Raw genomic sequence first — 27,005 nt, 5'->3', positions numbered from 1 at the left:
GATATGATGACCACTGGGACTTCCCATACGATCCTTTGCAATTTCCCTCAAAGCGTCCAACTTCTAGTGACCACAAGTTCCTTCCACTTCTTTGTCCTGCACCACAAGAAGTAGAGGAGAACCACCTCAAGGGTGATGATAGGCCCATTATGATGCAGAGAATGCTGAGGTCAGTGGATCGCAAGACTCAGAGGATTCTCCCCACAGCCCTGGTCCGCGGGATAAGGCCGTTGTGGACAATGGACGCAAAGAAACTTGAAGCCCCCGTGCGTTTTCTCGATGTGAGAGGGTTCCTGAATACCCGGCAGGTAAAAGATGCTTCCTGCAACCAGCCCTTGAGTTTAGAAACGTGGAATCGCGTCCATCCGCCGGGTCTCGGGCGAGTCGGGCAGAATCTGGTCTCAGCCAATCACGCGGCAGAGAATTGTACACCCGCCCCTCCTTGCCGGACTCCACCCTGCCCCACCTTTTCTTTCCGCCTTTCTCTAAGTGGGCGGAAGCCGGCTCCGGGGTACCTGAAGGTCACATGATGCCTCCTGCTCACGTGACGCAACCGGGGCCGGGAGGTGGGCGGGTCTCGAGTTGCATTACGTCATCACGTCGCGCGGCCGCGGAGGCGAGATCCCGGACGACCACGGTGACGGCTCCAGAGCCTCCGGGTCGGGGCGGCGGCAGCGCTTGGGCTCCTCCTGAGCCGGCTGCTGGCCCCGCGCCCCACCCAATCCCCACGGGCAGGGAACAGGCCCGGCGTGGCTGGGTGGGCCGGCGAGCGGAGGTGAGTTGCAGGAGGAGGTGGCAGGCAGCTCTGCCCTTCCCTTCCTAGCCCCTGGCTCCCGCTTACGGCCCTTCCCCCATCCATCGACTCCCTCCGGGTTGGAACGCGGAGACGCGGGAGAGTTGAGGGAGGCTTGCGGGGCCGGGGGCGTTTCTAGTGTAGAGCGCCCTCCTCTCAGCCCCTTCCTGACCGCGCCCCTCCAGGACCTCCACCTGGAACTGCCAGAGCTGTTCCCGGTGTTGTCAGGAGGGAAGACTGTCTTTCCTTCTCCCACCTGGAGTCCTCCCCTTCTTCCACCTGGAATTTAGTCTCTCCAGAATTTGACATCTTTCCGCTCTTGCCCTCCTCCCGAGTCTTCCGTGGTGGAACCCCTCTATTCAGATGTTAACAGCAGTTCCAGAAAGGTGAGAGGGAAAGATAGGGCTGAGGTTTTGCCTGATGAGGCAGGAATGCCCAAGGAGGAAGACTACACTGAATTAAGGTTAACTGTCGCTTGTGACACAAACTGTAAAATCCAGTCCTGGGCTGAGTCCTGTGGTAACTCAGAAAATCTTCACCGAAAATGGGCATCTGTTCAGATTTTTTCTTAATTCTCCAGAGTTGGAAGTAAATACACTTAAGGAAAATACTTTTGAAAAACGTCATATACTTTGACGAATCGCCTCCTATTCTGTAAAATGGATCTTGCAGGTTGTTGGAGAGCTTATGTAGAGTTCTTATAAAATAATGCTAACTGCATATAGAAGTAGATGAGAATTTAGGATCTCGTTTGTGCTATTCAAAAATTACGGTTGTGAGTTGTGGACTCTTGAAGATCATTATTTTTTTTTCCCTTGGATTATATCAGAAAGTTATAGATCCCAAATAGACTCTTAATAACCATCCCATTTCATTCCCCAGAAATTGTCCTTGAAACAGAAAAAAAGGTCACTAAAGCCTGTCAACAATCAAGAAAGTAAAAAGTACATTCGGTCTTTTTAATAAGAATGTATTACTGAGTTTTTTTTAACTTGATGCATGTAAGTGAACTTTGCAAGTGACAGGCTATAGCAGTGAAATTAGTAGTGGAGTTTTAATAGGTTTCTACCCTAATAATTAGGCTCTTGGTTTCAGTATAGAAGAATTACTACTAATTTGCTAGAATTTGCTACTAATGTAGAACCTTCAATAACTTAATCACGTGAGAGCCATAGGTAAGCTTGCAGTATTTCCATTATTTAGTATAGGTAATGGGTCCTCATTTGAAATGTCATTTTAAGAAGAAATCCAGATATATTTGGAAGTCATAATAATTCTTTGCATATGTCTTTAGAAAAAAGTTATTTTCAGTGACTGTGGCCTTTATTGCTCTAAGTTGAATACACAATCTTTATTTTCTTGCATTTGATTTCTAAACATTTAAGGTACACCTGCTAGTATAGGGAAAAAATATATAAAACAGAATCCTATCCTCTAAATACTTACCTACTTTATTTATGTATATTAAGTAATAGTGATACCACACCTCTAGGAAATTTTATCTTTTCATTTTATCATTTGAGACTGTGACAGCATTGTGAAGATATGCAAGATATGTATGGTTTTTTTTCCATTTAAAGTACAGTTAAGTATTGATTATAGTAAATGTCAAGTGGTAGGGGCACTCAATATTGGAATTTGTAGGAAGAGGAGATTGTTTTTACTAGGGTTTGTGGCGAGATTGTTGTGGGAAGATCAGTAGTAGGAGTACTCTGTACTTGTGTTTGGGTCTGAGGAAGCCGCCTTAATTTGTATAGCTAATTGAATATGTTTAATTTTGCTAGTCCTTCAAGTGTGCTCTGGGTTTTTTTTCTCTTATACTTGCAGCATCCAAGGACCCCTTTCTTTCCTTCTGCATATTGCTTGATGGGAGGCATTATGGCCCCCAAAGACATAATGACAAATACTCATGCTAAATCCATCCTCAATTCAATGAACTCTCTCCGGAAGAGCAACACCCTCTGTGATGTGACCCTGAGAGTAGAGCAGAAAGACTTCCCTGCCCATCGGATCGTGCTAGCTGCCTGTAGCGACTATTTCTGTGCCATGTTCACCAGCGAGGTAAGTGGTCAGTCACCGCCTCACGAATGAAACGCACACTTGTAACCTTGTAGTTGTCTCATCTCATTGGATAAAATAGTAGAAGCTTGATGTAATAGTACATTTCTATAGTATGGTGGTTCGGTGGCCAGACTGTGGTCAAAATCTGCCTTTAGATGATGTCTTAGTTTCCTCATCTCTAAATTAGGGGTATTTGCAGTGTGCAATCACATATGGTTATTGTGACAGTTATTTGAGAAAATAACATGAAGTGTTTAGAGCAGTGTCTGGCATGTGGCAAAACGCAAATGTCAGCTACTAGATTTTACTTATTTTTAAAATTTGTTTTCCTGGTTTTTTTCTCCTTCTAAAGTCTAATATTTTAAAGTGAATTCGAGGAGGATAATGGGGAGGGAAGGAAAGAAGAGTAGGATTCAGTCCTCATCCAACTCCACCTAACAGTATATGAAGAAAATCAACAGTCATGCGACCAGTATAGAGTTAGAGTAATTTCAGATGAGAGGAGGAGGACTTAATAAATGACTGCATGACTGCATAGGTGTATGGAGTATAACTTGGAAAAAGATGCTGACTGTGGGGTGTAAGCAGTTAAAGGGAATAAGGAAAAGGTTGACTTTACAAGAAAAAAGGTTGTGCTTATAGGTATTATTGGGCGCTTGGGTGGCTCTCTTGGCTAGGCGTCCGCCTTCGGCTCAGGTCATGCATGATCCCAAGGTTCTGGGATTGAGCGATATTGGGCTCCCTGCTCAGCAGGGAACCTGCTCCCTCTGCCCCCCCTACCCCCACCACGTCCTCTCTCTCTCCCTCCCTCTCTCTTTTTCCCTGTCAAATATATAAATAAAATCTTTAAAAGAGAAAGAAAGAAAGAAGGAGAGACTGTTTTAGGGGTGTCTGAGTGGCTCAGCCAGTTAAGTGGCTCTTAGTTTCAGCTCAGGTTGTGATCTCATGGGTATGAGATGAGCCTGCCTTCCATCCTGGTCCTCTCCACTCAGCTGGGAGTCTGCTTGAAGCATCTCTCCCTCTCTGCCCGCCCCCAATAAATAAATAAAGAAATCTTTTTTTTTTTTAAACTGCTTTAGTAGTTGGCAGAATACTTAAAATGTAGAGTAAGCCTCTTAAATATATTGTGAAGTGCTCTTAGAAAGCCAAACAACAGAGAGCACTGCAACTTTTTTTATTTTTCAAAATCTCAAGTCTGGTTTTTTAAATTTTAAATCAATTATCTTGAATTCTTTGTAAAGATTTATTTATTTGAGAGAGTATGGGAGTGGGGGGTAGAGGCAGAGGGAGAAGAGAAGCTGAGCATGGAGCCTATCACAGGGCTTGATCTCACAACCCTGAGATCATCACCTGAGCTGAAATCAAGAAATCAGGAGTTGGGGGCACCTGGGTGGCTCAGTGGGTTAAAGCCTCTGCCTTCAGCTCAGGTCATGATCCTAGGGTCCTGGCATTGAGCCCCACATCGGGCTCTCTGCTCAGCGGGGAGCCTGCTTCTCCCTCTCTCTCTCTGCCTGCTTCTCTGCCCACTTGTGATCTCTGTCAAGTAAATAAAAATAAAATCTTTTTTTTTTTTTTTAAAGATTGTATTTATTTATTTGACAGAGATCACAAGTAGGCAGAGAGGCAGGCAGAGAGAGAGGAAGGGAAGCAGGCTCCCTGCTGAGCAGAGAGCCCGACGCGGGACTCCATCCCAGGACCCTGGGATCACGACCTGAGCCGAAGGCAGCGGCCCAACCCACTGAGCCACCCAGGCGCCCTAAAAATAAAATCTTTAAAAAAAAAAAGAAAGAAGTCAGGAGTTGGATGCTTAACTTACAAGCCACCCAAGCTCTTGAAGTTTTTTAAGCTTGAGTGAGAGTACACCAGTGTATTATATCATGTATCTGTATTTATGCATGTGTCTGAAATATCTCATGTTAACATTATTTTAACATTATTATGTTAACATTATTTTCAAAAAAAATTTTTTTAAGAGAGAAAGCACGTAAACAGGGGGAAGGGGCAGACAGAGGGAGGAAGAGAGAGAATCCCTGGTGGGGAGCCCAATGCAGGGCTCAGTCTCAACAACCCTGAGATCATGACCTGAGCCGAAATCAAGAGTTGGAGGCTTAACTGACTGAGTCATCCAGGCGCCCCTTTAAAAATTAAAAAAAAAAAAAAAAAAAAAAAACCCAAAAACAAAAACGGGGTATACCTGGGTGGCTCAGTTCATTAAGCCTCTGCCTTTGGCTCAGGTCATGATCCTGGGGTCCTGGGATCAAGCCCCACGTTGGGCTCCCTGCTCCGAGGGGAGCCTGCTTCTCCCTCTCCGAGTCCTGCTCATGAGCATGCGCACGTGCTCTCTCTCCCTCTTTCTCAAATAAATCTTAAAAGACATTTTTTTTTAAACCATCAGTATTTTATTTAATCTTTTTACCTTAGTGAAGATGTTGTTGGATCTGAATGGGAGAGTGGTGGTTTTATCTCATTCACCCTAGGGTTAGATGTTGCCATCTCATTTTACAAACGAAGAAACAAGGTCCCCAGTATTGCCTTAGGTCACGTAGCTTATAAACGGTGGAGGTGGGGTTTACTCCTAAATTTTCTGACTCTAGACCTAAACAATATATGCCATATTTGAAAAGCTATGAATATATGCCACATTGCTTTATACAAATCTTACTTAGTTGCTTTATACAAATTTTAAGTACTGTGCTTCCTCAGCCTCTGATATGCGGATTTTTATATTCTGTAATTTCAAAGCCAAAATAGTTTAGGATGCTCTGAGCCAATGCTGGGTCACATGGCTGGTAGGAAAAACATGGAAACCTGCCAGATCATTCCTGCTAATTCAGGCTAATTGTAAAACGCTCTTGTATAATACATCACCGATCACGTCCTGTTTTCCTCCAGAAACAGTAACTGCCCAGGAGCATCAGAAGCAGTTGGCATTTAACTGGGTAAGGAAGGTTCTCTCAGCAGCTGCTGAGCATGAGGTACTAATGGAGCAGGACTGCTGACTGCTAATTATATATTGTACATCCTGTTCTTTGTCAGCTTGAGGAAAATTAGCCTGTCTTTGCTCTCTCTGCACATTGAAATTGGTACGGAGTTCTATAAAAGAATTCTTTCTTTTTTCTTATCAGGGATTATTTTATAGTCTTTCTTTAAAAACTGGTATTAGGCAAGAAAATGCCAGCTGGTTTGTCTTTATTTTTAAAAGTAGCTGATACAAAGGAGAGGGTCCAGAGATCTAGGTCCAAGACTCAGTTCTCTTATCAGTGCTTTGTGAACCTTGACAACCATCTAACTTCATTGGGTTGATCTTTAAAATAAAGTAGTTGAACTAGATGGTTTCATTGTTCTCTTCCAGCCCTGAAATGCTCCTTGAATGAAGTCCAACGAAAAGATCATTTCAGTGAGACAAAAGGACCTGAGTTTTAGCTGTCTCTTACTAGTTAAGATACCTTGGTTAAGTCACATAACTGCTTTGAATGGGAATAATACCAGACCTCTAAATCTTTACCAGGTTGCTGTGAGAATTAGGTGAAATAATATGAAATAAGAAGCACTTGGAAAAATTGTAAAGCAAATATAAATGTGAAATGATACTATAAATTGTTCTGAGTTAATAAATAGCAAAATGTTTTCATATTTAAGTCATTTGATGGGAATATGGTTTGTTGAATAAGAAATTTCTGGAATAGATTTACTTATATGTTTCTGTTTGTAAATATTTTTACTTTTTGCAATGTTAATAAAACATTTTTCCAAAATGATTACTAACGACTTTTTTTTTAAAGATTTATTTATTTGACAGACAGAGATCACAAGTAGGCAGAGAAGCAGGCAGAGAGAGGGAGGGAAGCAGGCTCCCCGCTGAACAGAGAGCCTGATGCGGGGCTTGATCCTAGGACCCTGGGATCTCAGCCCGCGCTGAAAGCAGAGGCTTAACCCACTGAGCCACCCAGGCGCCCCACTAATGACATTTTTAATGTTAGGGGTTGATTTTGTTATTGGCTTTGGTAGATGATAATTTTTTTTTTTTAAGATTTTATTTATTTATTTGACAGACAGAGATCACAAGTAGGCAGAGCGGCAGGCAGAGAGAGGAGGAAGCAGGCTCCCTGCTGAGCAGAAAGCCCGATGTGGGGCTTGATCCCAGGACCCTGGGATCATGACCCAAGCTGAAGGCAGAGGCTTTAACCCACTGAGCCACCCATGCGCCCCAAGAATACTTCTTGATTATTATTTTGGGCTTATGGAGAAATCAAAGATGATAAAGTCATTTAGTTTATAATGGAAGTTTTGTGAGTGATTTTAATTTCTAACTAAGGTTAAGATGTAATAAAATTTTCATAAGGTAATCAGTTTCCAGGTAGTTTACTGTCCTGTAAAACTGAAGATTTCCACTCTTGGTCAAAGTTTTCTGTGATTATCTGTCCTTTTTGATACTCATAACTCCTAAGTTATGGACTAAATATGCCACTAACAATTCAGTAATCCCGAAATAGACTCAATCCAATATTTTGAAAAAGTATCAAAAGTTCAGTTATATTCAGTGTCCCAGTAGAAGAGGCCCCTTAAGATTACTTGCATGTTTCATCATTACCAAGTGTAGTCTAACGACAAACAGAACAATACTGAGTAGTCTTGGAGGGTCTGGAGCTGTAAGCCACAGGGTCCTCTACGAGCATGAAATGTCATTGAAATTTTGAGTTTTACCGTGAAAGCTCAGGGGCACAGTAGTGTATGTTCACCGAATTGTTGAATTCTATTCTGTAATAGATCTATGTTTGTTTTATTACGAAAGTAGTGTTTTAAATTATTCACTAGTAAAATTGATATTCCAAGGTGTCACCTCACTGTGTGCTCTTGGGTTACATACAGCTGCCCCCAATTTGAAAAGCTACAAACAGGGGCGCCTGGGTGGCTCAGTGGGTTAAAGCCTCTGCCTTCGGCTCAGGTCATGATCCCAGGGTCCTGGGATCGAGCCCCGCATCGGGCTCTCGGCTCAGCGGGGAGCCTGCTTCCTCCTCTCTCTCTCTGCCTGCTTCTCTGCCTACTTGTGATCTGTCAAATAAATAAATAAAATCTTAAAAAAAAAGGAAAAGCTACAAATACATGCCATATTTGCTTTATACAAATCAAACAAACTAGACCGTAATTTTTTAAAACTGTGTATTCAATTAATGTTAACATTCCTTCAAGCTCTTGGATATGAGATTCTGCCTTCATCTCATGGAAGTATAATCACCATTATTTCATACCCTTTGAATCTTCAGCTTTCAGAGAAGGGGAAACCTTATGTTGATATTCAAGGTTTAACTGCTTCTACTATGGAAATTCTGTTGGACTTTGTATACACTGAAACTGTACACGTGACAGTGGAGAATGTGCAAGAACTGCTCCCTGCAGCCTGTCTCCTCCAGCTGAAAGGTATGGGTGTTAAAGTTGCTGTCGTGCCAGGGTAGCCTTAGGAATGTTTAAAATTAATGGTGTAAACTTAATCCTGAAAATTACGGAGGCGGACTGTGGGCACTCATGTTTACTGCTTGTTGCACAAAAGATCAGATTTCAATCGTAATTTCAAAGAACCTCTCCACATGTGAGTATTTGGCTCTTTTAAAGAAAGTATTTATGCCTTTTCTGTTTTTTAAAAAGTGGAAGAGGGAATAATAGACACATTTTCTTACATATATGTATGCACTAACTCTACAGGGAAACACAGGAGACTGATACTTAACTATTCATGGCCGACATGGAAAGGAACTAGATGGCCAGGTAGATAGGGAGGCCGAGGGATTATTCATGGTAAACCCTTTTGTACTTTGAATTTTTGAATCATGTAAACTATCTCTTGGAAATTTAAATTGGCATACAAAAATGAAAGTATATAATGTTTTCACAGGATTAAACATTCCTATTCCCAGTCTGTCTTTCTTAATCTGCCCTGATGTTTCTATGATTCAGTTTTTTCAAACACATGGTTGAAAATTTTCATTTTTTAATACATGATTGAAAACAGTGTGAAGCTTTTGCACTATTGCACAGCTGTAAAATTAGATTTATGATCTGAACTTGTCGATTAGAGAAATAAAAGATTGGTGTTAGTATCTTCTAGTTTTCCTTCATAGGAGTCTTTCAGTAAGTTTGCATATAGAGTAGAAATTGGGTACGTTATGTTAAATTGTGATTGGTTTTATAAAAGCTTGATTCCCAAGAGGCTTATAGGCATTTTTAATTGTGCCACTGTCCATAGAAACAGTTTGTCTTACTATACTTATTTTAAAGCCAAAACAGAGACATAGTTGTGAAGGCCAAGGTCACATAGCACATGAAACAGAAATTGAATTCCTTAAGCATAAAATTTCTAATCTGATCATCAGTGTTGAGCCAGGATTCCTCTGTTACCTTGTAGAGAAGATATGTAGAGAGGATACCTTGATCCAAGGATGTAGACCAGTTCACACCTGGTCAAGTACCCTGAAGTGTTTGTTGTCTGTGTTTGTCCTAGGTGTGAAGCAAGCCTGCTGTGAATTCTTAGAAAGTCAGTTGGACCCCTCCAACTGCCTGGGTATCAGGGATTTTGCTGAAACTCACAACTGTGTTGACCTGATGCAAGCAGCTGAGGTCTTTAGCCAGAAGCATTTTCCTGAAGTGGTACAGCACGAAGAATTCATTCTTCTAAGTCAAGGAGAGGTGGAAAAGCTAATCAAATGCGATGAGATTCAGGTACAAATCTGGCTTGGTATTCGGGTTTCTTCAAGACTGGGCCATTACAGAACTTGGGAAAAACAAGGTGGAATTACTGTGTTTCTGTAGGAGGGCACCTTAATCGAGTTGTCAGTATTGGTTCCAAAGGTTTCACTCAGTACCCTGAAATTATATGCCAAATTTATTTGCATTTTTATGGGAGGGAGTTAGCCACCTTCCTCAGTGTATGATCCCAATGGTTAAGAGTCACTTTTTTTTTTTTTAATGTTTCTCTAGATGTCTTACAACTGACCATTTTTAAGATTTTATTTATCTGCCACGGAGAGCGGGAGTGAGAGAGAGAGCTCAAGCAGGGGAGCAGCAGGCAGAGGGAGAAGCAGACTCCCTGCTGAGCAGGAAGCCCGATGTGGGACTTGATCCCAGGACCCTGGGATCACAACCTGAGCCAAAGGCCGACATTCAACCATCTGAGCCACCCAGGTGTCCCAAGAATCACTGTTAAAGAGAGTGTAGAATAAGTAGAAATTGGAAATAAAGTAGATTTCTGTAGAACACTTCTCTACTATTCATTCATTTTACAAACATTTATTAAGACTTTCTGCTATACAGCAGTAGATACTCTCAATAAACTATACATGCCAGGTGCTATGGGTCGCAAAGTGAGTGAGATACAGTTCTTGTTTTCAGTAGTTCACTGTGTAGTGGTAGAGAACAGACAAAAAGACAAAACTTATAGAATATAAATGAGAGTAATGAACTTATTCAAAGTGAAGAAGTTAGAGAAAAAGAAGAATTAAACCTTCTAAGTTAGAATGAGATCAGAAAGGAAGTGGATCAAAAAGGAAGTGGGGGGGGGCGCCTGGGTGGCTCAGTGGGTTAAGCCTCTGCCTTCGGTTCAGGTCATGATCTCAGGATCCTGGGATTGAGCCCCACATCGGGCTCTCTGCTTAACGGAGAGCCTGCTTCCTCCTCTCTCTCTGCCTACTTGTGATCTCTCTCTGTCAAATAAATAAAATCTTAAAAAAAAAAAAAAAAAAAAAGGAAGTGGGGTGCCTGGGTGGCTCAGTTGGTTATGCAACTGCCTTCAGCTCAGGTCGTGATCCTGGAGCCCTGGGATCAAGTATTGGGCTCCCTACTTGGCAGGGAGTCTGTTTCTCCCTCAGACCCTCCCTCTTCTCATGCTCTCTCTCTCTCTCGCATTCTCTCTCTCAAATAAATAAAATCTTTTAAAATAAATAAATAAAAATTTTAATAAATATATTTTTAATAAATATTAAAACATTTATTTTATTTAATATTATTAATAAATTTAAATATTAATATTTAAATTTTTTAATGTTTCTCTAGATGTCTTACAACTGACCGTTTTTAAGATTTTATTTATCTGCCATGGAGAGGCAGATAAATTATTAAAATATTAATAAAATATTATTAATGTATTTAATAAATTATTATATTAATTTATTATAATTAATAAATTATTATATTAATAAATTAATAAATATTGTTAATTTATTTAATAAATATTTAGTGATTAAATTGTTAAAAATATTAATTTTTAATAAATAAATAAAATAAAATAAAAAGGAAGTAGATCAAAAGGAAGTGAAAAGGGGCACCTGGGTGGCTCGGTGTGTTGAGCCTCTGCCTTCAGCTCGGGTCATGATCCCAGGGTCCTGGAATCGAGCCCCACATCAGGAGCTCTGCACAGTGGGGAGCCTGTCCCCCCCGCCCCGCGTGCCTCTCTGCCTACTTGTGATCTCTCTCTCTGTCAAATAAATGGATAAATCTTAAAAAAAAAAAAAAAAGGAAGTGAAAAAAGGTTGGTGATCATAAGCAGGAGGCCAATGATAAATGCCTGACGGGACTGGGAGTGGGACAAAGTGGGAAGAAGGGACATGTGAACTGAGCCCTGAAGGAGTTGTTTTTCACCTAGCAGAGGGGAAACTACCTGTGGGCAGGCAAGGGTTCAGCGACTTACCCCAGCAAGAAGGATGTTGGTCAATCCTAATGCTAAATTACGGTGTCAGTAGCTTAGCCGAGTTTTTACTGCAGGAGATCTGTAGTTAGGCTGACAGTTGGAGTGAGAAGTCCAATAAAGAGCTAGAGATGTCTTTGAAGCCCAAAGCATTAATTTCCAGTGGTCAAATTCTCTAGTTAGTAGCTCCCAGAAAATGCCTTGCAGAGCCCAGAAATTCATGGCACCTCAGTTTAATATTGGAAAGAATCAAAGTCTGACAAATTTTGTAAGTGCTATGGAAGGAATTTGCTAAAGAAATCCTATAATATACTTTTGTAAACCCAATGATAATTATTTTATTAAAACTAAGATTTTTATGTAATATAATAAATAGTATTAATAATGTCTCTTATCAAATTTTAGCCAGCTTTTTCTTTTTGCCTTTCCCTACTGAATTTTCTGAGGGAAAATTGATTAGGGCACTTAGGTGACATTGTTCCCAACTAAAGAGGAATCATATTACAGTTCGACACGGTGTCATATTAGTCCAGAGAAGCTGCTGTTAGAAATGTTACTGAGCCAAATATTTCTAAGGTTTTGTTCTCATTCTTGTTATGGTAGGACATTGTGTCCATGCACTGAAATGCCAGGTATAGACAAATGGCACATTCTTCAGACTTGGGAAACTGATAACTTGCTAGAATATCTTGATTTTTCTTGATTTATCCATACATGAGAAAATACAGTACATAGGATGAGTACCATAGACTTGAAGTTTTACTCCGCATAATAGTAAAAGAGCTAAAACTTACTGAGCATTTACTATTGGTTCCTTTATTAAATATATGTTGGGTACTTGCGGTGTATCCAGAACAGTTCCAGGTGCCTGCGATCTGATTGTGGACAAAAAAGATAAAAATCCCTGTACTCTGAACTTTTCATTTTAACGGTACCATTCTTGGTATTATTGGTAATAATATGGTATATACCATATTAATATATATACCATTAATATGGTATATCTTATCTAATGTAGTTCCAAAAGTGTCTCCAATTTTCAGAGGAAGAAACTGAGGCTTCAAGGGTACCCATCATACAAGAGCTAATAAGTGGTAGAACCAGTCCTCATATCTGGGCAATCTGGCTCCAGATTGTTCTGTTCCAAGAAACTATGAGCAGGTTGCCTAGTTAGTTTCTCATTGACCAAATCAGCAAGCAGTCACAGCAATCATTTGTTCTAGAACTATATAAACTTTGGAATAAAATTAAATGGAACAGGTATAGGAAAAGACTAACTTTTATTCAGAAACTGCGACAAAAAGAGTCGGAGAACTCTTTTGTATAGTCTTCCGTCAGCCTCTGTCAGGACTGTCTCTTTTTCTGAAAAGACAGCAAATGGCACATTTTTTCTCTTCCATATACCAGCCAGAAAGAGGAACCAGATGTTTTACTCCCCAGCTAATACTTCCTCTTAATTATATAAAATGACAGTATTTAACGCAATGGGAAACAGTATATTGTACTGGTTAAAACGACATGGGCTTTAGAATCATCCTGGGGTTTATTTTGGCTGTGTGACACATGTTAACCTAACCACTAATCTTCAGTTTCCTCTGCCATAGATAGTAATCGTGCTTAGTGCATAGGGCCATTCTGATCATTAAATATCAGTATCCAATACATAAAATAGTTCCCTGTGAAAATTTGTGATGGGGAAATTTTTCTCCGTAGTGAGGTATTAATGCAGGGTTTTTTTTTCCCTCCCAGTTTAGTTGTTTCTTTTCCAATACTAGTTTATTCCGTCTTCAGTGAGATCAAGGATATCTGCTTAGGATTGGAAAACCCCTTTATAAATTGATAAATCTCATTTAAACCTAGACTATATCAGAGCCTAGCATGTAGCTATTTACAACTATTAGCTTGTCCTTCTTGTCTTTAAAAAAAGACTTTTAATTGTGGACCGCCTTCTGCACAGGTCTCTATCTAATGCATCAGGCGGCTGGGTTAGTTTGACCTCCCATAGATTTGGTGCATAAATTTCTCTCACCACTGCCATAGTCTAAGCACCTGTTGCCTTTTTTTTTTTTTTTTTAAGATCTTATTCATTTATTTAACAGAAAGAGAGCACAAGCAGAGGGAGTGGCAGAAAGAAAGGGAGAAGCAGACTCCCCACTGATCAGGGAGTCTGACGCAGGGCCTGATCCCAGGACTCTGGGGATCATGACCTAAGCCAAAGGCACCCCAAAGCACCCATCACCAAGGCACCCCACTCAGGCACCCCAAAGCACCCATCACCTTTTGCCTAATGTACCAGAGGAGCCTCTAATTGGTATCCCAGCTCTTGGCCCTTCTAAACTGTTCTACCCATGGTAGTCAGGGTAATCTGCAAACATCAATATGATCATATCACAAGCTTGGTTGAAACCTTTTAGTGGTTTCCCATTGCTGTTAGAGTAAATTCCAGTCTTCTAATGCTCTCTCTGAACTATCCCTTGGCTACCTCTCCAGCTTGATCTTTTACCATTCTTCCCCTGCCTCATTCATTCTACTACACCAGCCTATAGTCTGTCTGTTTTTGCTCTAGGACAGTGCTGTCCAGTAGACACTGATGTGAAGACGGAGAGGATCAATAGTTGTGCCGTCTGGTTTGCTAATCCGTAGCCACATGTGGCTGCTGAGCACTTGAAATGTGGCTAGTTGACTGAGAAGCTGAGTTTTTAACTTAACTTAATTTTAATTAATGTAACTATAAATAGCCATACGTGGCTAGTGACTACCGTGTTGGGCAGTACAGCTCGAGGTTTTTTGCTATGCTCTTCTCTTTGCCTTGGAGTCCTCTCTCACTCTTCCTGGCTAACTGCTACCCAGCCATCAGATTGAAATGTATTTCTTCTACAGGGAGGCCTTTTCTGACCCATCAGTCTGAATTAGGAAACCTCATGTTATTCTGTCTCTTAGCCCCTGTACTTTTCCTGCATGGTATATAATGACAAAGTGGGATTGTTCATTTTTGCATTCTCTTCCTGCATAAAAACAAAGTTCATGTCTGATTTGTTACCAGTGTATAACCAGCTTCCAGCCCTGTGGCTGGCACTTAGTAGGTGTTTGGTAAAGCCAATGAATGAATATTCTGAGACATTTTCTCTATTTTTAGTTCTTGGGAAAAGTTCACAGAATGATGTCTTTATCTAGGCACTGTCACATTCTGAAAGGTACCTCAGAACAGATACACTCCCCAAATGATTAATTATGTTTATCATCTCCAAGCACAGTGCCTGCTAAATAGGAATTGTTCAGATGCTAATGGACACTTCTTAGGAAACTGCAGCATTGTAGCGTAATGACGGAAGAGAAGTTCCTGCCTCATCAGCTTGGATGGAAGAGTTGGGGAGCAATCCTGGAAGTCCTCAGACAACACTTACTGAACACAAATTATCTTAAGAGCTGATTTTGGGGGCACCTGGCTGCTTCAGTCAGTAGAGCATGCATCTCTTGATCTCAGCGTTGTGAGTTCATGCCCCACATTGAGCAAAGAGCATACTTTAAAAAACAACCCAAAAAAAAAAAAAAAAAAACCACTTTTGAATAGGGCAACAGATTCCTCCTCCCCTTGTAAAGTTTCAGAAATGACCAGAAAAAAAAATTCAGGAATGGAAAAACTTCTGAAGTAAAAGCCAACTTTTGACTGATGGTTTATTAGGCCCTATCTCAGATTTTTTTTTATCCAGTTTGACTGCAGCTCTTTAATTGGTCTTAGTGAGTCGTGTGGGACAAGTGTTGTTTTCCCAAGTGCTTAGCAATTTCTGGAAGAGAAGAAATAAAGGTGGGAGAGCATGGGGAACAGGAAGGAGAAAGCACGGTTGCTTTCTGAGGTAATTGGAAAAACAGAGTTCCATGCTGTGTAATTACACACTTTTAGGTGGATTCTGAAGAGCCCGTCTTTGAAGCTGTCATCAACTGGGTGAAGCATGCCAAGAAGGAGCGAGAAGAATCCTTGCCTGACCTGCTGCAGTACGTCCGGATGCCCCTGCTGACCCCCAGGTACATCACAGACGTAATAGATGCTGAGGTAAGGCACACAAGACACACAGGGTCCAAAGCCTTGAATATCTCTTGCAACTTAGTATTGTGTACTCAAAATTGGTTATGAGCCTACATTAGCTAGCTGTCTAGGAGTGCTGCAGAGGGTGGCCCTAGGTACTAGTCTCTAGACAATTGCTTGGCAAGTCAGCCTTCTGGGGATGGAAACCTATGGTTTGATTTTTTATATGTCCCTATGTGTTTTACATAAGCAACATGAGGTGATAAATGTCCCCTTCCCCATTCAACATAAGTAGTTCCAAATTGCCCTGAAAAAGATGCTTTGATTATCAAGTCTATTTTTGACTCCTCCTGATGGCAACATGAAAGTAGTTCGATGTATTTTTAGTACCAATTTGGGTTATACTGTGTTTATTTATAAAAGTGTCTTTCTGGCCCAAGTTCTTCCTGTGTGGTAGGTTTTCATAATTTTTACCATATGTATCACCGATTTACCTAGACCATATTGTGGGCAAATACTGCCGTTTAACATATAAATAAAGACCAGGTCGGTGAATGTGTTCTTCCTCCTGGCCCAGCCCCAGACCTTTTAAGGAATTAACTACATACACAGTTTTCCAGGTCACATTAGAAAAGTTGCAGGCTGATTAGTGTCACATGTCAAACTTTTTCTCATATTTGTAATTTCTAACAACTCATACAGCCATCACTCTGTTCTTTACATTGTGGTTCATAGTGCAGACTCTTGAGTCCAACTCAGGAGACTGAAATCCCAAATTCAATTCACTGCTCATCCCCCAGTGAGGGAGCCTGGCCTCACTCCCCTTCTCCCTCTGAGCTCTTCTAGAGCTCCTCCTTGGCTCAGCCCAGCCAGAAGCCAGAGGGCCTAGGGACCCTACGACATTCTTCGTGTAGGCCAGCCTTCTAAGCCAGCCAGCGGAGTGGGGAAGGATGTGGAGTGAATCTGGGGATGTAAAGGAGAGCTGCCCAGTACAGAGCTCCGTCAGGAGACATAGGCATTGTGACGGTGCTATGAACCTTGGGGAAATTATTTCAGGCAAAATTTACTTCTTCCTACCATCCCAGGAATTAACAGAGGCCTTTCGGTTTTCACTTAAGATTCTTATTAGCTATTTCCTACTCATATTTGTGTAATCGCTGGAAGGATGTACAAACAAACTAATAAAAAGAGTTAATGCCTACTGCTAAGGCAGAGAGAGAATACTTCTCAATACATCTTTTTACGTCATTTGATTTTTGAACCATGTAATAATATATTGTCTATTAAAAAATTGTTCTCTTAATTTGTGGAAGCCCACTGCATAGTTATTACCAGCAGCCCTTTTGGAACTGGTTTTCTGTATCAAGAAGTTACTTCCTATGTGTGCCATTTATACTTGTATATTAAAGACGTGGCCCCTGGGGGTCACTGTACTGTCTGCTGTGTTTCAGCCTTTCATCCGCTGTAGTTTGCAGTGCAGGGATCTAGTTGATGAAGCAAAGAAGTTTCATCTGAGGCCTGAACTGCGAAGTCAGATGCAGGGACCCAGGACAAGGGCTCGTCTAGGTAAGCTAGCATCTTAAGATGGCAGGAGGAAGGGATATTTCTCAACACCTATTGGTGGCATGATGTAGTTGAAAACATTCAGTAAGAAGTACAAAGACCTGGGTCAGACCTGTTTTTAATCTTTTAGTGATGGTGTCATCTTGGACAAGTCACTTTACCACCCTGAGCTCTCCTACAAACCAAGGATACTTCCCTATCTATTTCACATAACTGTTTAAAGGATTAAATGGAATAGAGTATGTAACAATACTTTCTAAATTGTCAAGTATTAGATAGTATAAGTTATAATTTTATTTCACTGGGGTGCCTGGGTGGCTCACTAGCTTAAGGGTCTGCCTTCAGCCCAGGTCCTGATCCCAGGTCCTAGGATCGAGCCGCATATCAGGCTCTCTGCTCAGTGGAGAGCCTGCTTCTCCCTCTCCCTCTGCCTGCCACTCCCTCTGCTTGTTTCCCACCCCCTCTCTCTGTGAAATAAATAAAATATTTCTTTTTAAAAAAGATAAAATTTTATTTCACTTATTTTTTTTTTAAGATTTTATTTATTTATTTGACAGAGATCACAAGTAGGCAGAGGGGCAAGCAGAGAGAGAGAGAGGAAGGGAAGCAGGCTCCCCGCTGAGCAGAGAGCCTGATGCGGGGCTGGATCCCAGGACCCTGGGATCATGACGGGAGCCGAAGGCAGGGGCTTAACGCACTGAGCCACCCAGGTGCCCCTTATTTTCACTATTTTTGGAGTTTTCTGGATTAGAAATTATTTCAAATGCCACGTAGTAGTTTCACATTCTGGAATGAGAAGAGGAAGGAAAAGAAGTGTACAAGTATGGGAGTGCGGCACAGTGGAAAGTTCCGGGGTTTTGGTGGTGACATGCAGTCGTTCAGAGCCTTGACTCTGGAGCCAGACTGTGTGGGTGCAGATCCCAGCTTACTACTTACTAGGTATATTAACTTTGGCAGGAGACTTCCTCTCTGTGCTTCAGTTGCCTCTTCTGTAAAGTGGGAATCATCACAGTTCTTATCTCCAAGTTTGTTAGGAAGAGTAAATGAAGTAATTTATTTAAAAGGCTTAGGACCGTTCTTGGCACATGAAAAGTACTGTATACATTAGCTCTTACTTTAGCAAAGAGACTTAGGTTCAAATCACAACTCCACCAATGATGGTTGTGTGACCTTAGGTAAGGTATCAATTTATCTGAACCTGTGCTTTTGCCTCTAAAATGAGGATACTGGGGTACCTGGGTGGCTCAGTGGGTTAAGCCTCTGCCTTTAGCTCAGGTCGTGATCTCAGGGTCCTGGGATCAAGCCCTGCATCAGGCTCTCTGCTCAGCAGGGAGCCTGCTTCCCCCTCTATCTCTGCCTGCCTACTTATGATCTCTCTTTCTGTCAAATAAATAAATAAAATGTTTAAAAAAAAAAAAGTCTAAAATGAGGATTCTAATGTCTTCATTCAGTGGGTTGTTGTGGAGGTTAAGTATGATAGTATATGTAAGATGCCTGACATTGTAGCTGACACGTTAAGTAAGTACTTAGGTATTACCTCACTTCCGGTTCCTATCCTTCCTATTCCACTATTGTAGATTATAAATGATCTATGGGGTGTTTTGTTTTTGTTCTTGTCTACTTTTTCTCTTACCTAACTGTGGCCTCATATATATGAAGTTGTTAATTGATAATTAAGCTTTACTTATTGCTTTAAGTAGAATGATGATTTGTCTCCTATAATTTTTTAACGGCATAAGCACTGTACGTCGATGTATTTCAGTGTAGAAATGTTAGAAATACAGAGAAGATCTTGAGAGATTAGTATATGATTCTACGTGCCCTTAGAGTTGTGAGGTTATTTTTCAGAAGTTCCAGAAAAGAAATTCTGGAGCTTTCTCCAACTAGATTCTTATTTTAGCATCTCCTTGTCAGTTCCTTAAAACTAAATTTGTTCCTACCATCATGTCTTTTACTCATCTCTCTTCACAGAGATTGCTAAACCAGCTACCAGGATAATGATTCTTCTGCATACACATAAGGAAATTAAATTTACAGCTACATAAAAATTGCATGCCAGATAATGGGTGGGGATTTTGTCTTAGTCATTTACCTTTTACCCATTATTCTTTTACAGAAGGTACAGTGGAAATTGCAATTGCTGATTTGTCACCGTCTCCTTTTCTGAGCTAAAAATCAATACATGTGGAAATGTAGTCTCTGAACCCTGTGATGTTAGCAATCCTGCAAGCCGTCTGCTGTAGTCCTCTAACAGCACACCACAGCCCACACACACTCCTTCCCCCACCCCCACCACCCAGTAATAACAGTGGCACTGTCAAGATGCCTCAGTTTTACTAATGTGCTTTTTTCATACTGTTTTCGTCAGGTGTTTTAGACATACTTTCTTCATGATACAGAGAAATCTAACTTAACAAGTCCAGTCCCCTGTCCTCCCACCCCGCCATTCATTGGCAGAGAACAAACAGGGTTCCTTCTCATTATTCCTTTCACTAGCTTGTTAAAGTAGTGTCCCCAGCTTAGAGTCTGAAGACATTGAAACACTTAGGAGTTCACCCAGGAGAGAAAGACTTCCTAGGCACAAAGCAATAGAAGAAATCACAAAGGAACAGGTCAGTGTATTTGACTAAATAAAAATCATGCACAACATTATAAGACAAATTAGGTAGATTTTCTACAACCATGGAAAAGAGTTATTTATTTGTATATAATATATATTATATATAAAGATATATATCTATAAAGGTATATATACATACATATATATATAAAGAGCTCATAGTAAAAATACATGAGAGAAATACTAAAGACTTGAACGTATAGTTCACAGAGGAGGGAGTACAATTGACTACTAAATATGAGGGGGGAAATTCAACCTAATTACTTATAGAGTCTTATTAGTAATAAGGTAAGAATTAAAACAATAACTACAATTTTTTGTTTTTGTCTACCAAAGCATCAGAGATTAGAAAACTGTCTAGCTACAGAGAGTAGAATGAATTGGCAACCTTATATTGTTGGTGGCAATATAAATTGGTTTAAACCTCAGAAAGTATTCTTAGAATATACATATATTCTTTGAAAGATTTTATTTATTTGAGAGAGAGAAAGAGCAAGCACACGTGCCAGCAAGGTCGGGGGGGCGGTGTGTGGTGGGGGCAGATGGAGAGGCAAACTCCATGCCGAGCAGGGAGCCCATCTCAGGACTCCCAATCTTGGACTCTGAGATCGTGATCTGAGCAGAAGGCAGACACTTACCCGACTGAGAAACCCAGGCGCTCCTCTTATAATGTATATTAGAAGTTTTTTTTAAGTTCTCGTTCTTCACTCCAGCAACCCTCCCATTTCTGTCCTAAGAAAATAACTGGGATTTCATATTCAAGCATATTTATTACAGGACTATATGTGATTATTTATAGTCCCAAATTACAAACACCTGAAATGCCTAAGAATAGTAAAATTATGTATTAAAAGATTTTTGTTAATATCTTCAGGAAATTAAATATAAACAGCTGGAGGGGCGCTTGGGTGGCTCAGTCGGGTAAAGCCTCTGCCTTCGGCTCAGTTCATGATCCCAGGGTCCTGGGATCGAGCCCCGCATCGGGCTCTCTGCTCAGTGGGGAGCCTGTTTCCTCCTCTCTCTCTCTGCCTACTTGTGATCTGTAAAATAAATAAAATTTTTAAAAATACATATATAAGCAGCTGGAGGGGGTTGCCTGGCTGGCTCAGTTGGTGAAGCGTGCAGCTCTTGATCTCAGGGTCATGAGTTCAAGCCACACGTTGTGGATGTAGAGATTACTTAAAATAGGGACACCTGGGTGGCTCAGTTGGTTAAGCAGCTGCCTTTGGCTCAGGTCATGATCCCAGCATCCTGGGATTGAGTCCCACATCAGGCTCCTTGCTCGGCAGGGAGCCTGCTTCTCCCTCTGCCTCTACCTGCCATTCTGTCTGCCTGTGCTCGCTCTCTCTCCCTCTCTCTCTCTGACAAATAAATAAAATCTTAAAAAAAAAAAAAGATGTAATTATAAAATAAAATCATAAAAAATAATTTAAAAACTAGGATACAATAAATGTCCCAGTTATTCTATATAAATATTTAAAAACAAGGCTGGAAGGGAATAATCTCTTAAATTTTGGTGTGTCTTCATGTTGTGGAATTACGGGTAAACATTTTTCATAATACTTGTCTCTATTTTCTAAGTTCTTTTACCAGTGAGCATGTATTTTACTTACGTTTATAATCACAAGAAATGGGGGCGCCTGGGTGGCTCAGTGGGTTAAGCCTCTGCCTTCGGCTTGGGTTGTGATCTCGGGGTCCTGGGATCGAGCCCCACATCAGGCTCTCTGCTCAGCAGGGAGCCTGCTTCCTCCTCTCTGCCTGCCTCTCTGCCTACTTGTGATCTCTCTATCTCTCTCTCTCTGTCAAATAAATAAATATCATCACAAGAAATGATTTCTAAATCTTTTTAACCAATGGGGGGTTAGTAGGCAAGTAAAGATGAGAATATACTAATCCTCGAATTATTTCTCAAATTTTCTAAAAGAAAATGGCTTTTGTGCTAGACAAAGCTACTACACTAAATAAAGACCTCAGAACTGACTAAAATTATATCTGTTCGTTGTGAAAACACTGGTGTTCTCATACTTACGTTGGCACTTAGATGTAACTCTGGCAGTAATAGGGAAGTTAGCTTGCTAATACATCTTGGTAGATCATCTTTTAGAACATGAGGTCTATCTTGGAAAAATAATGAAAAGAGTGCTTTGTGGCAAAGAAGTTCTGGAACCAATGATCTAGGGTGCCAGGCATTTAGAACCATAAAATAACTGAGTAACTCACACTGACACCTTTGTCCATGTTCCACTGTAGAAATATAGTTACTATCAGAATGCTTATTGAGAAACTTTGAAATAAGAGGAAGTGTTGTCAGTTCTCTGGGTTTTGTAGCATAATCTGAATATTTCCTATGTGTTTTTATGTCCCCATCCCTCAAAATCTGCCTGAGTGAAATCAGATTATCAAGAAAGAATGGTTTTTTCCCTAGGTTTTTTGTTGTTGTTGTTGCCATTTTTTGTTTCTGGTAATTACATAAAGCAGCAGGAATTAAAGCTGAAAATCAGTGGAAATTTTTTAAATGTACAAAGCATAGAAAAAACTCTCAGTTGTGGAGTATTTTCATTGTCTTAGTCATACCGGTATCATTCACTAGCATCACTATTTTTAAAAAGATTTAGATTTTTTATTACTGTTTTCTTATTTTGGCTGGGGGTGGGGGGCTGTGCAGAGGGAAAGAAAGAATCTTATGCATGCCCCACACCCAGCATGGAGCCTGACAAAGGGCTTGATCTCACAACCCTGAGACCATGACCTGAGCCAAAATCAAGAGTCTCACACATAATGAACTGAGCCACCCAGGTGTCCCTAGCATCATATTTTTCTATAAGGGGAAATATGTTTGGATAGAAGGATTGCTTTATTACCTCTGTTCAAATCAAAGGGAGAGAAAAGGTGCCTTAAGAAAGGGACAAATAGGGGCGCCTGGTTGGCTCAGTGGGTTAAGCCTCTGCCTTCAGCTCAGGTCATGATCTCAGGGTCCTTGGATTGAGCCCCTGCATCGGGCTCTCTGCTCAGCAGGGAGCCTGCTTCCTCCTGACTCTCTGCCTGCCTCTCTGCCTACTTGTGATCTCTCTCCCTGTCAAATAAATAAGTAAAATCTTTAAAAAGAAAAAAAGAAAAAAAAAAAGAAAGGGACAAATAGGGGAATAATGCTACCAAGGAAGAAGCAAATACTTTGTGGTTCTGGCTTCTCCCAGCTTGAAGGAATTCTATGCACAAATAAGCATAATATGAAAGGACCTTTGTTCAAATGCTTTGCTTTTCTAAAAGGAACTGACTCCTGAGACCTGCTTACTGGCTCACCTTGGAAAAGGATCTACTTATTTTATTTGGCAAGTACACAAGACAGATGCTCTCTTTAATGAGGTTAAACTTAAGGGTTTATGTGTGAGTTATTAGGAAAAATTTCAAACATACACAGAAACAGAATAATATAAAGATTCCCCATACCCATCATCCATTTTCAATAATTAGCAACTCATGGCCAATTTAGAAGCAAATCTCAGGATATAATTCTACCCATATATATTATGCTTTCATATGTATCTCTGAAAGATAAAGGGCTTTTTAAAAATATGTTTAAAATGCCATTCTCACTCTTCAAAGGAAACGCACAACCAGAGGCACCTGGGTGGGTCAGATGGTTGGCCGTCATGATCTCAGGGTGGGAGTCCCACATCGGGCTCCCTCCTCAGCAAGGAGCCTGCTTCTCCCTCTGCCTGTTGCTCCCCCTGCCGTGTTCTCTCTAATAAATAAAGTCTTTAAAAAAAGAAAACCCACAACCAGTTTATTTTCATCAGATATCAAGGACATGTTCATATTCCCCCAGTTTTGTTTTTGAACACTTATGTTGCCCCACTTGTGATCCAGACAAGGTCCACATGTTGCATTGAGCTCTTTTATTTATTTATTTTTTGTAAGGATTTTATTATTTGACAGAGATCCCAAGTAGACAGAGAGGCAGGCAGAGAGAGAGAGAAGGAAAGCAGGCTCCCTGCTGAGCAGAGAGCCCCATGCGGGGCTCAGTGCAGGGCTCGATGCAGGGCTCGATCCCAGCACCCTGGGATCATAACCTGAGTGGAAGGCAGAGGTTCTAACCCACTGAGCCACCCAGGCGCCCCTCTCTTTAGGCTCTTTTAATCCATTGGTTTTTCCATCCTACTCTGGTATTTCCTTGCAGTTTATTTGTTGAAGAAACCAAGCTGTTTGACTTGTAGAATTTCCCACATTCTCAGTCTTGCTGATTGCATCCATGTAGTGTCATTTAGTATGTTCTGTCCCCTGAATTGCCTATAAACTAGTGGTTAGACTAGTAGGTAAGTTTCAAGATTTGGGTTCATTTTTTTTTTTAGCAAGAATACTTCATTGGTGATGGTGGTGTACTTCCTATGGAGCATTATGAAGTAGTATTTTTGCTTTTCCTTAATGATTTTAGTAGCTTTTGATAATAATTGTCAGAGCCATTATTCATTGGGGTGCGTCTGTGGTTTGGTTTTCTTTTAAGATTTTATTTATTTATTTGACGGACAGAGATCACAAGTAGGCAGCAAGGCAGGCAGAGAGAGAGGAGGAAGCAGGCTCCCTGCTGAGCAGAGAGCCCGATGTGGGGCTTGATCCCAGGTGCCCCTTCATCTGTGTTTTTTAAAGGTACTCCATTTGCTCTTTCAAGTCTAGTTACTTATAAGATCACTTTGGTTTCCTCAGTGCCCTTCTAGTAATTGAATTTACAAAATGCTTGATTCTTTCCATGAGCTCTAGTAGAGCACATGTACAGAGGATTTTCTCAAAAGACTTTGCTCTTTGAAGAGGTAAAGGAGGAGATATCACAAGAAGGCTTTAAGGAAGAGGGGAAGATACAAAGGCCACCAAAATACCTTCTTTGGGAAAATAATAGGAAAAAAAAGAGTCTCTTTAAAAGCCTGCTGTTATGACTACCTGGCAATTGTGATGAATGGGCAGGGAACATGATCATAAAGTTGGCTAAATTGGAAAAAACTCATGGAAAGAGAGTTTTAAAAATCTATCACTTGGTTTTGTTTTGTTTTTTTTTTTTTTAAGATTTTATTTATTTATTTGTCAGAGAGAGAGAGAGAGAGTGAGCACAGGCAGACAGAGTGGTAGAGGGAGAAGCAGGCTCCCTGCGGAGCAAGGAGCCTGACGCGGGACTCGATCCCAGGACCCTGGGATCATGACCTGAGCCGAAGGCAGCCACTTAACCAACTGAGCCACCCAGGCGTCCCTATCACTTGGTTCTTAAACCATAACTTCTAACTTTCTTGAGACTACTTTAGGAGAATGTTCTTTCCCCATTACCAAAAACTCCCATTTTGAGTTTTACAGGCTGAGAAGGGAAGCCCCCTTTAGCCCCCTACCTGCACTGAGAACCTCACTTATTATGTCAACCAGAGTCATCTAGATAGGTTGGAATGTGTTCAAGTTTGCCTTCAGAGTTGTGATGTTGTCTTAAAATTTTAATTTCAGAGATCCAGGTCCTCAAGAGCTAGTGCCTCGGAAGGAAGTAGTTTCCTATTAGGCAGCCTTATGATGAAGGTCCTTTGTCAGATTGTTCTCTGTGCCACATAAGACAAAATCTTACAACTGTTTCTACTTATGTTTCCCCTGGGATGGTAAAGTAACCTTTTTCTCTCTTTGTCCTCAGGAGCCAATGAAGTGCTTCTGGTGGTCGGGGGCTTTGGAAGCCAGCAGTCTCCCATCGATGTGGTAGAGAAATATGACCCCAAGACTCAGGAGTGGAGCTTTTTGCCAGTGAGCAGTGGGGGAACCAGTCATGGGAAAAGAGTTTAAATGTCCTCAGTCGCTGACTCTAGATCCTAACTAATCCAGCCCTGCAGGTAGCAAAGCCTAGTAACCGCATGATGCTCTTCACAATGGCGTCATACGCATAGTGGGTTCTAGATCAATCTGTCAGTAGTTACAGACCATTTAGGTAGAAGATCAGAGTTCAGAACTATCAAAGGCCCTGTGTCAAATTAAACTTTCCTGGCCTACCACTGTTGGGGCACCTTCCTGAGCTGTCTGTGTAACTCCCAGCATGCTCTATTATCATGCTCTGTTAAACTGAACTCAGTGTTAAATTATATTACATTGAGCTAGTGTTTACTTGAAGTCTTTGTATGTTTCTCCCTCAGTATGTCTCTTTTAGTACTGGATGAACAATAATTCTGAGAAAACATGGGAAAAAAATTTTTAAGATTATTTATTTATTTGAGAGCAAGAGGAGTCAAGTCAGGGCAGGGGCAGAGGGAAAAGGAGGAGGAAAAAAGCAGATTCCCTACTGAAGTAGGAGCCCAACTCAGGGCTTGTTCCCACCACCCTGAGATTATGACCTGAGCCAAAATCAAGAATCAGACGAGCTCAACCGACTGAGCCACCCAGGTACCCCACAAAACATGGAAATCTTTTAATCTACCCTCCTAACTTTTAGGATCTCTGGCCCTTTGATCAGCAGTTTGGGGATACTTTTCTGCCTTATAGAAGGATATAAAGGATATAAAGTTCTTTAGCCCTGGAATAGATAGTAGAATAGAAAGGAATCAGATACTGGATAATGGGAAGACATTAAACTTTTTGGAAACCTTGGAAAGAGGCAGATGTTCAGAAGGGTTGCATCTTGAAAAGCATCATAACAAGCAAGAGGGTGTTCATTCAGTAGACAGTGGAGACCACATGAGGGTGAACCACTGTCTTAGAAAGGGTTTATGGTGACAAGTGAAGGAGAGGAATGTAGATAAAAATAGGAAAGTTAGCAAAAAGTAAAGTCTAAGACTTGCCATGCCTAAAATGATCTGTATCTCTTCTCTCCTAAACCCATAGAGCATCACTCGTAAGAGACGTTACGTGGCCTCCGTGTCCCTACATGACCGGATCTATGTAATTGGTGGCTATGATGGTCGTTCTCGCCTCAGTTCAGTGGAATGCCTTGACTACACAGCAGATGAGGATGGGGTCTGGTATTCCGTAGCCCCTATGAATGTCCGACGAGGCCTCGCTGGAGCCACCACCCTAGGAGGTATGCTTGGTGTGCAGGGCATTGTTTCCATTTTGTTGTGGCTGGATCAGTGTTCATACCTCTCCTGTTAGCTGGCAGGAGTGTGAAATGTGGAAGATACTGGTAAGGATAAATATTCCTTTTTGCTTTTGGAAATAGTAATGTTACCAAAGCTTTTCAGTATTAATGGATATTTCAGCACTGACAACAGAGTTGGTAAATCAAGTTCCATGTGCTGAGTGGAGAATTGGCCCTAGTTGTATT

General features: G+C 41.0%; 1 protein-coding gene across 3 annotated transcripts in view; it reads left to right on the top strand.

Annotated features, from left to right (window-relative positions):
• Positions 1-239: 239 nt before the first annotated feature.
• Positions 240-27,005, top strand: part of LOC111151124 (kelch like family member 12) — a 30,508-nt gene continuing 3,742 nt past the window's right edge. Inside the window, exons 1-8 of one of the 3 annotated variants that reach the window (XM_022508909.1) lie at positions 240-308; positions 2,621-2,854; positions 8,119-8,272; positions 9,351-9,568; positions 15,430-15,579; positions 17,004-17,118; positions 25,392-25,498; positions 26,567-26,762. In XM_022508909.1, the coding sequence (XP_022364617.1) occupies positions 240-308; positions 2,621-2,854; positions 8,119-8,272; positions 9,351-9,568; positions 15,430-15,579; positions 17,004-17,118; positions 25,392-25,498; positions 26,567-26,762 (1,243 nt within the window). Of the gene's footprint in view, positions 309-727; positions 776-942; positions 1,180-2,620; positions 2,855-8,118; positions 8,273-9,350; positions 9,569-15,429; positions 15,580-17,003; positions 17,119-25,391; positions 25,499-26,566; positions 26,763-27,005 lie in introns of those variants that run through there. The other 2 variants (XM_022508911.1, XM_022508912.1) reach the window with 2 other exon arrangements.

This window comes from Enhydra lutris, unplaced genomic scaffold, assembly GCF_002288905.1.
Source record: "Enhydra lutris kenyoni isolate GAN:26980312 unplaced genomic scaffold, ASM228890v2 scaffoldscaffold25, whole genome shotgun sequence".
Taxonomy (NCBI): Eukaryota; Metazoa; Chordata; class Mammalia; order Carnivora; family Mustelidae; genus Enhydra; species Enhydra lutris.
The sequence above is the reverse complement of the archived record's forward strand: the minus strand, read 5'-3'. Positions and strand labels throughout refer to the sequence as shown.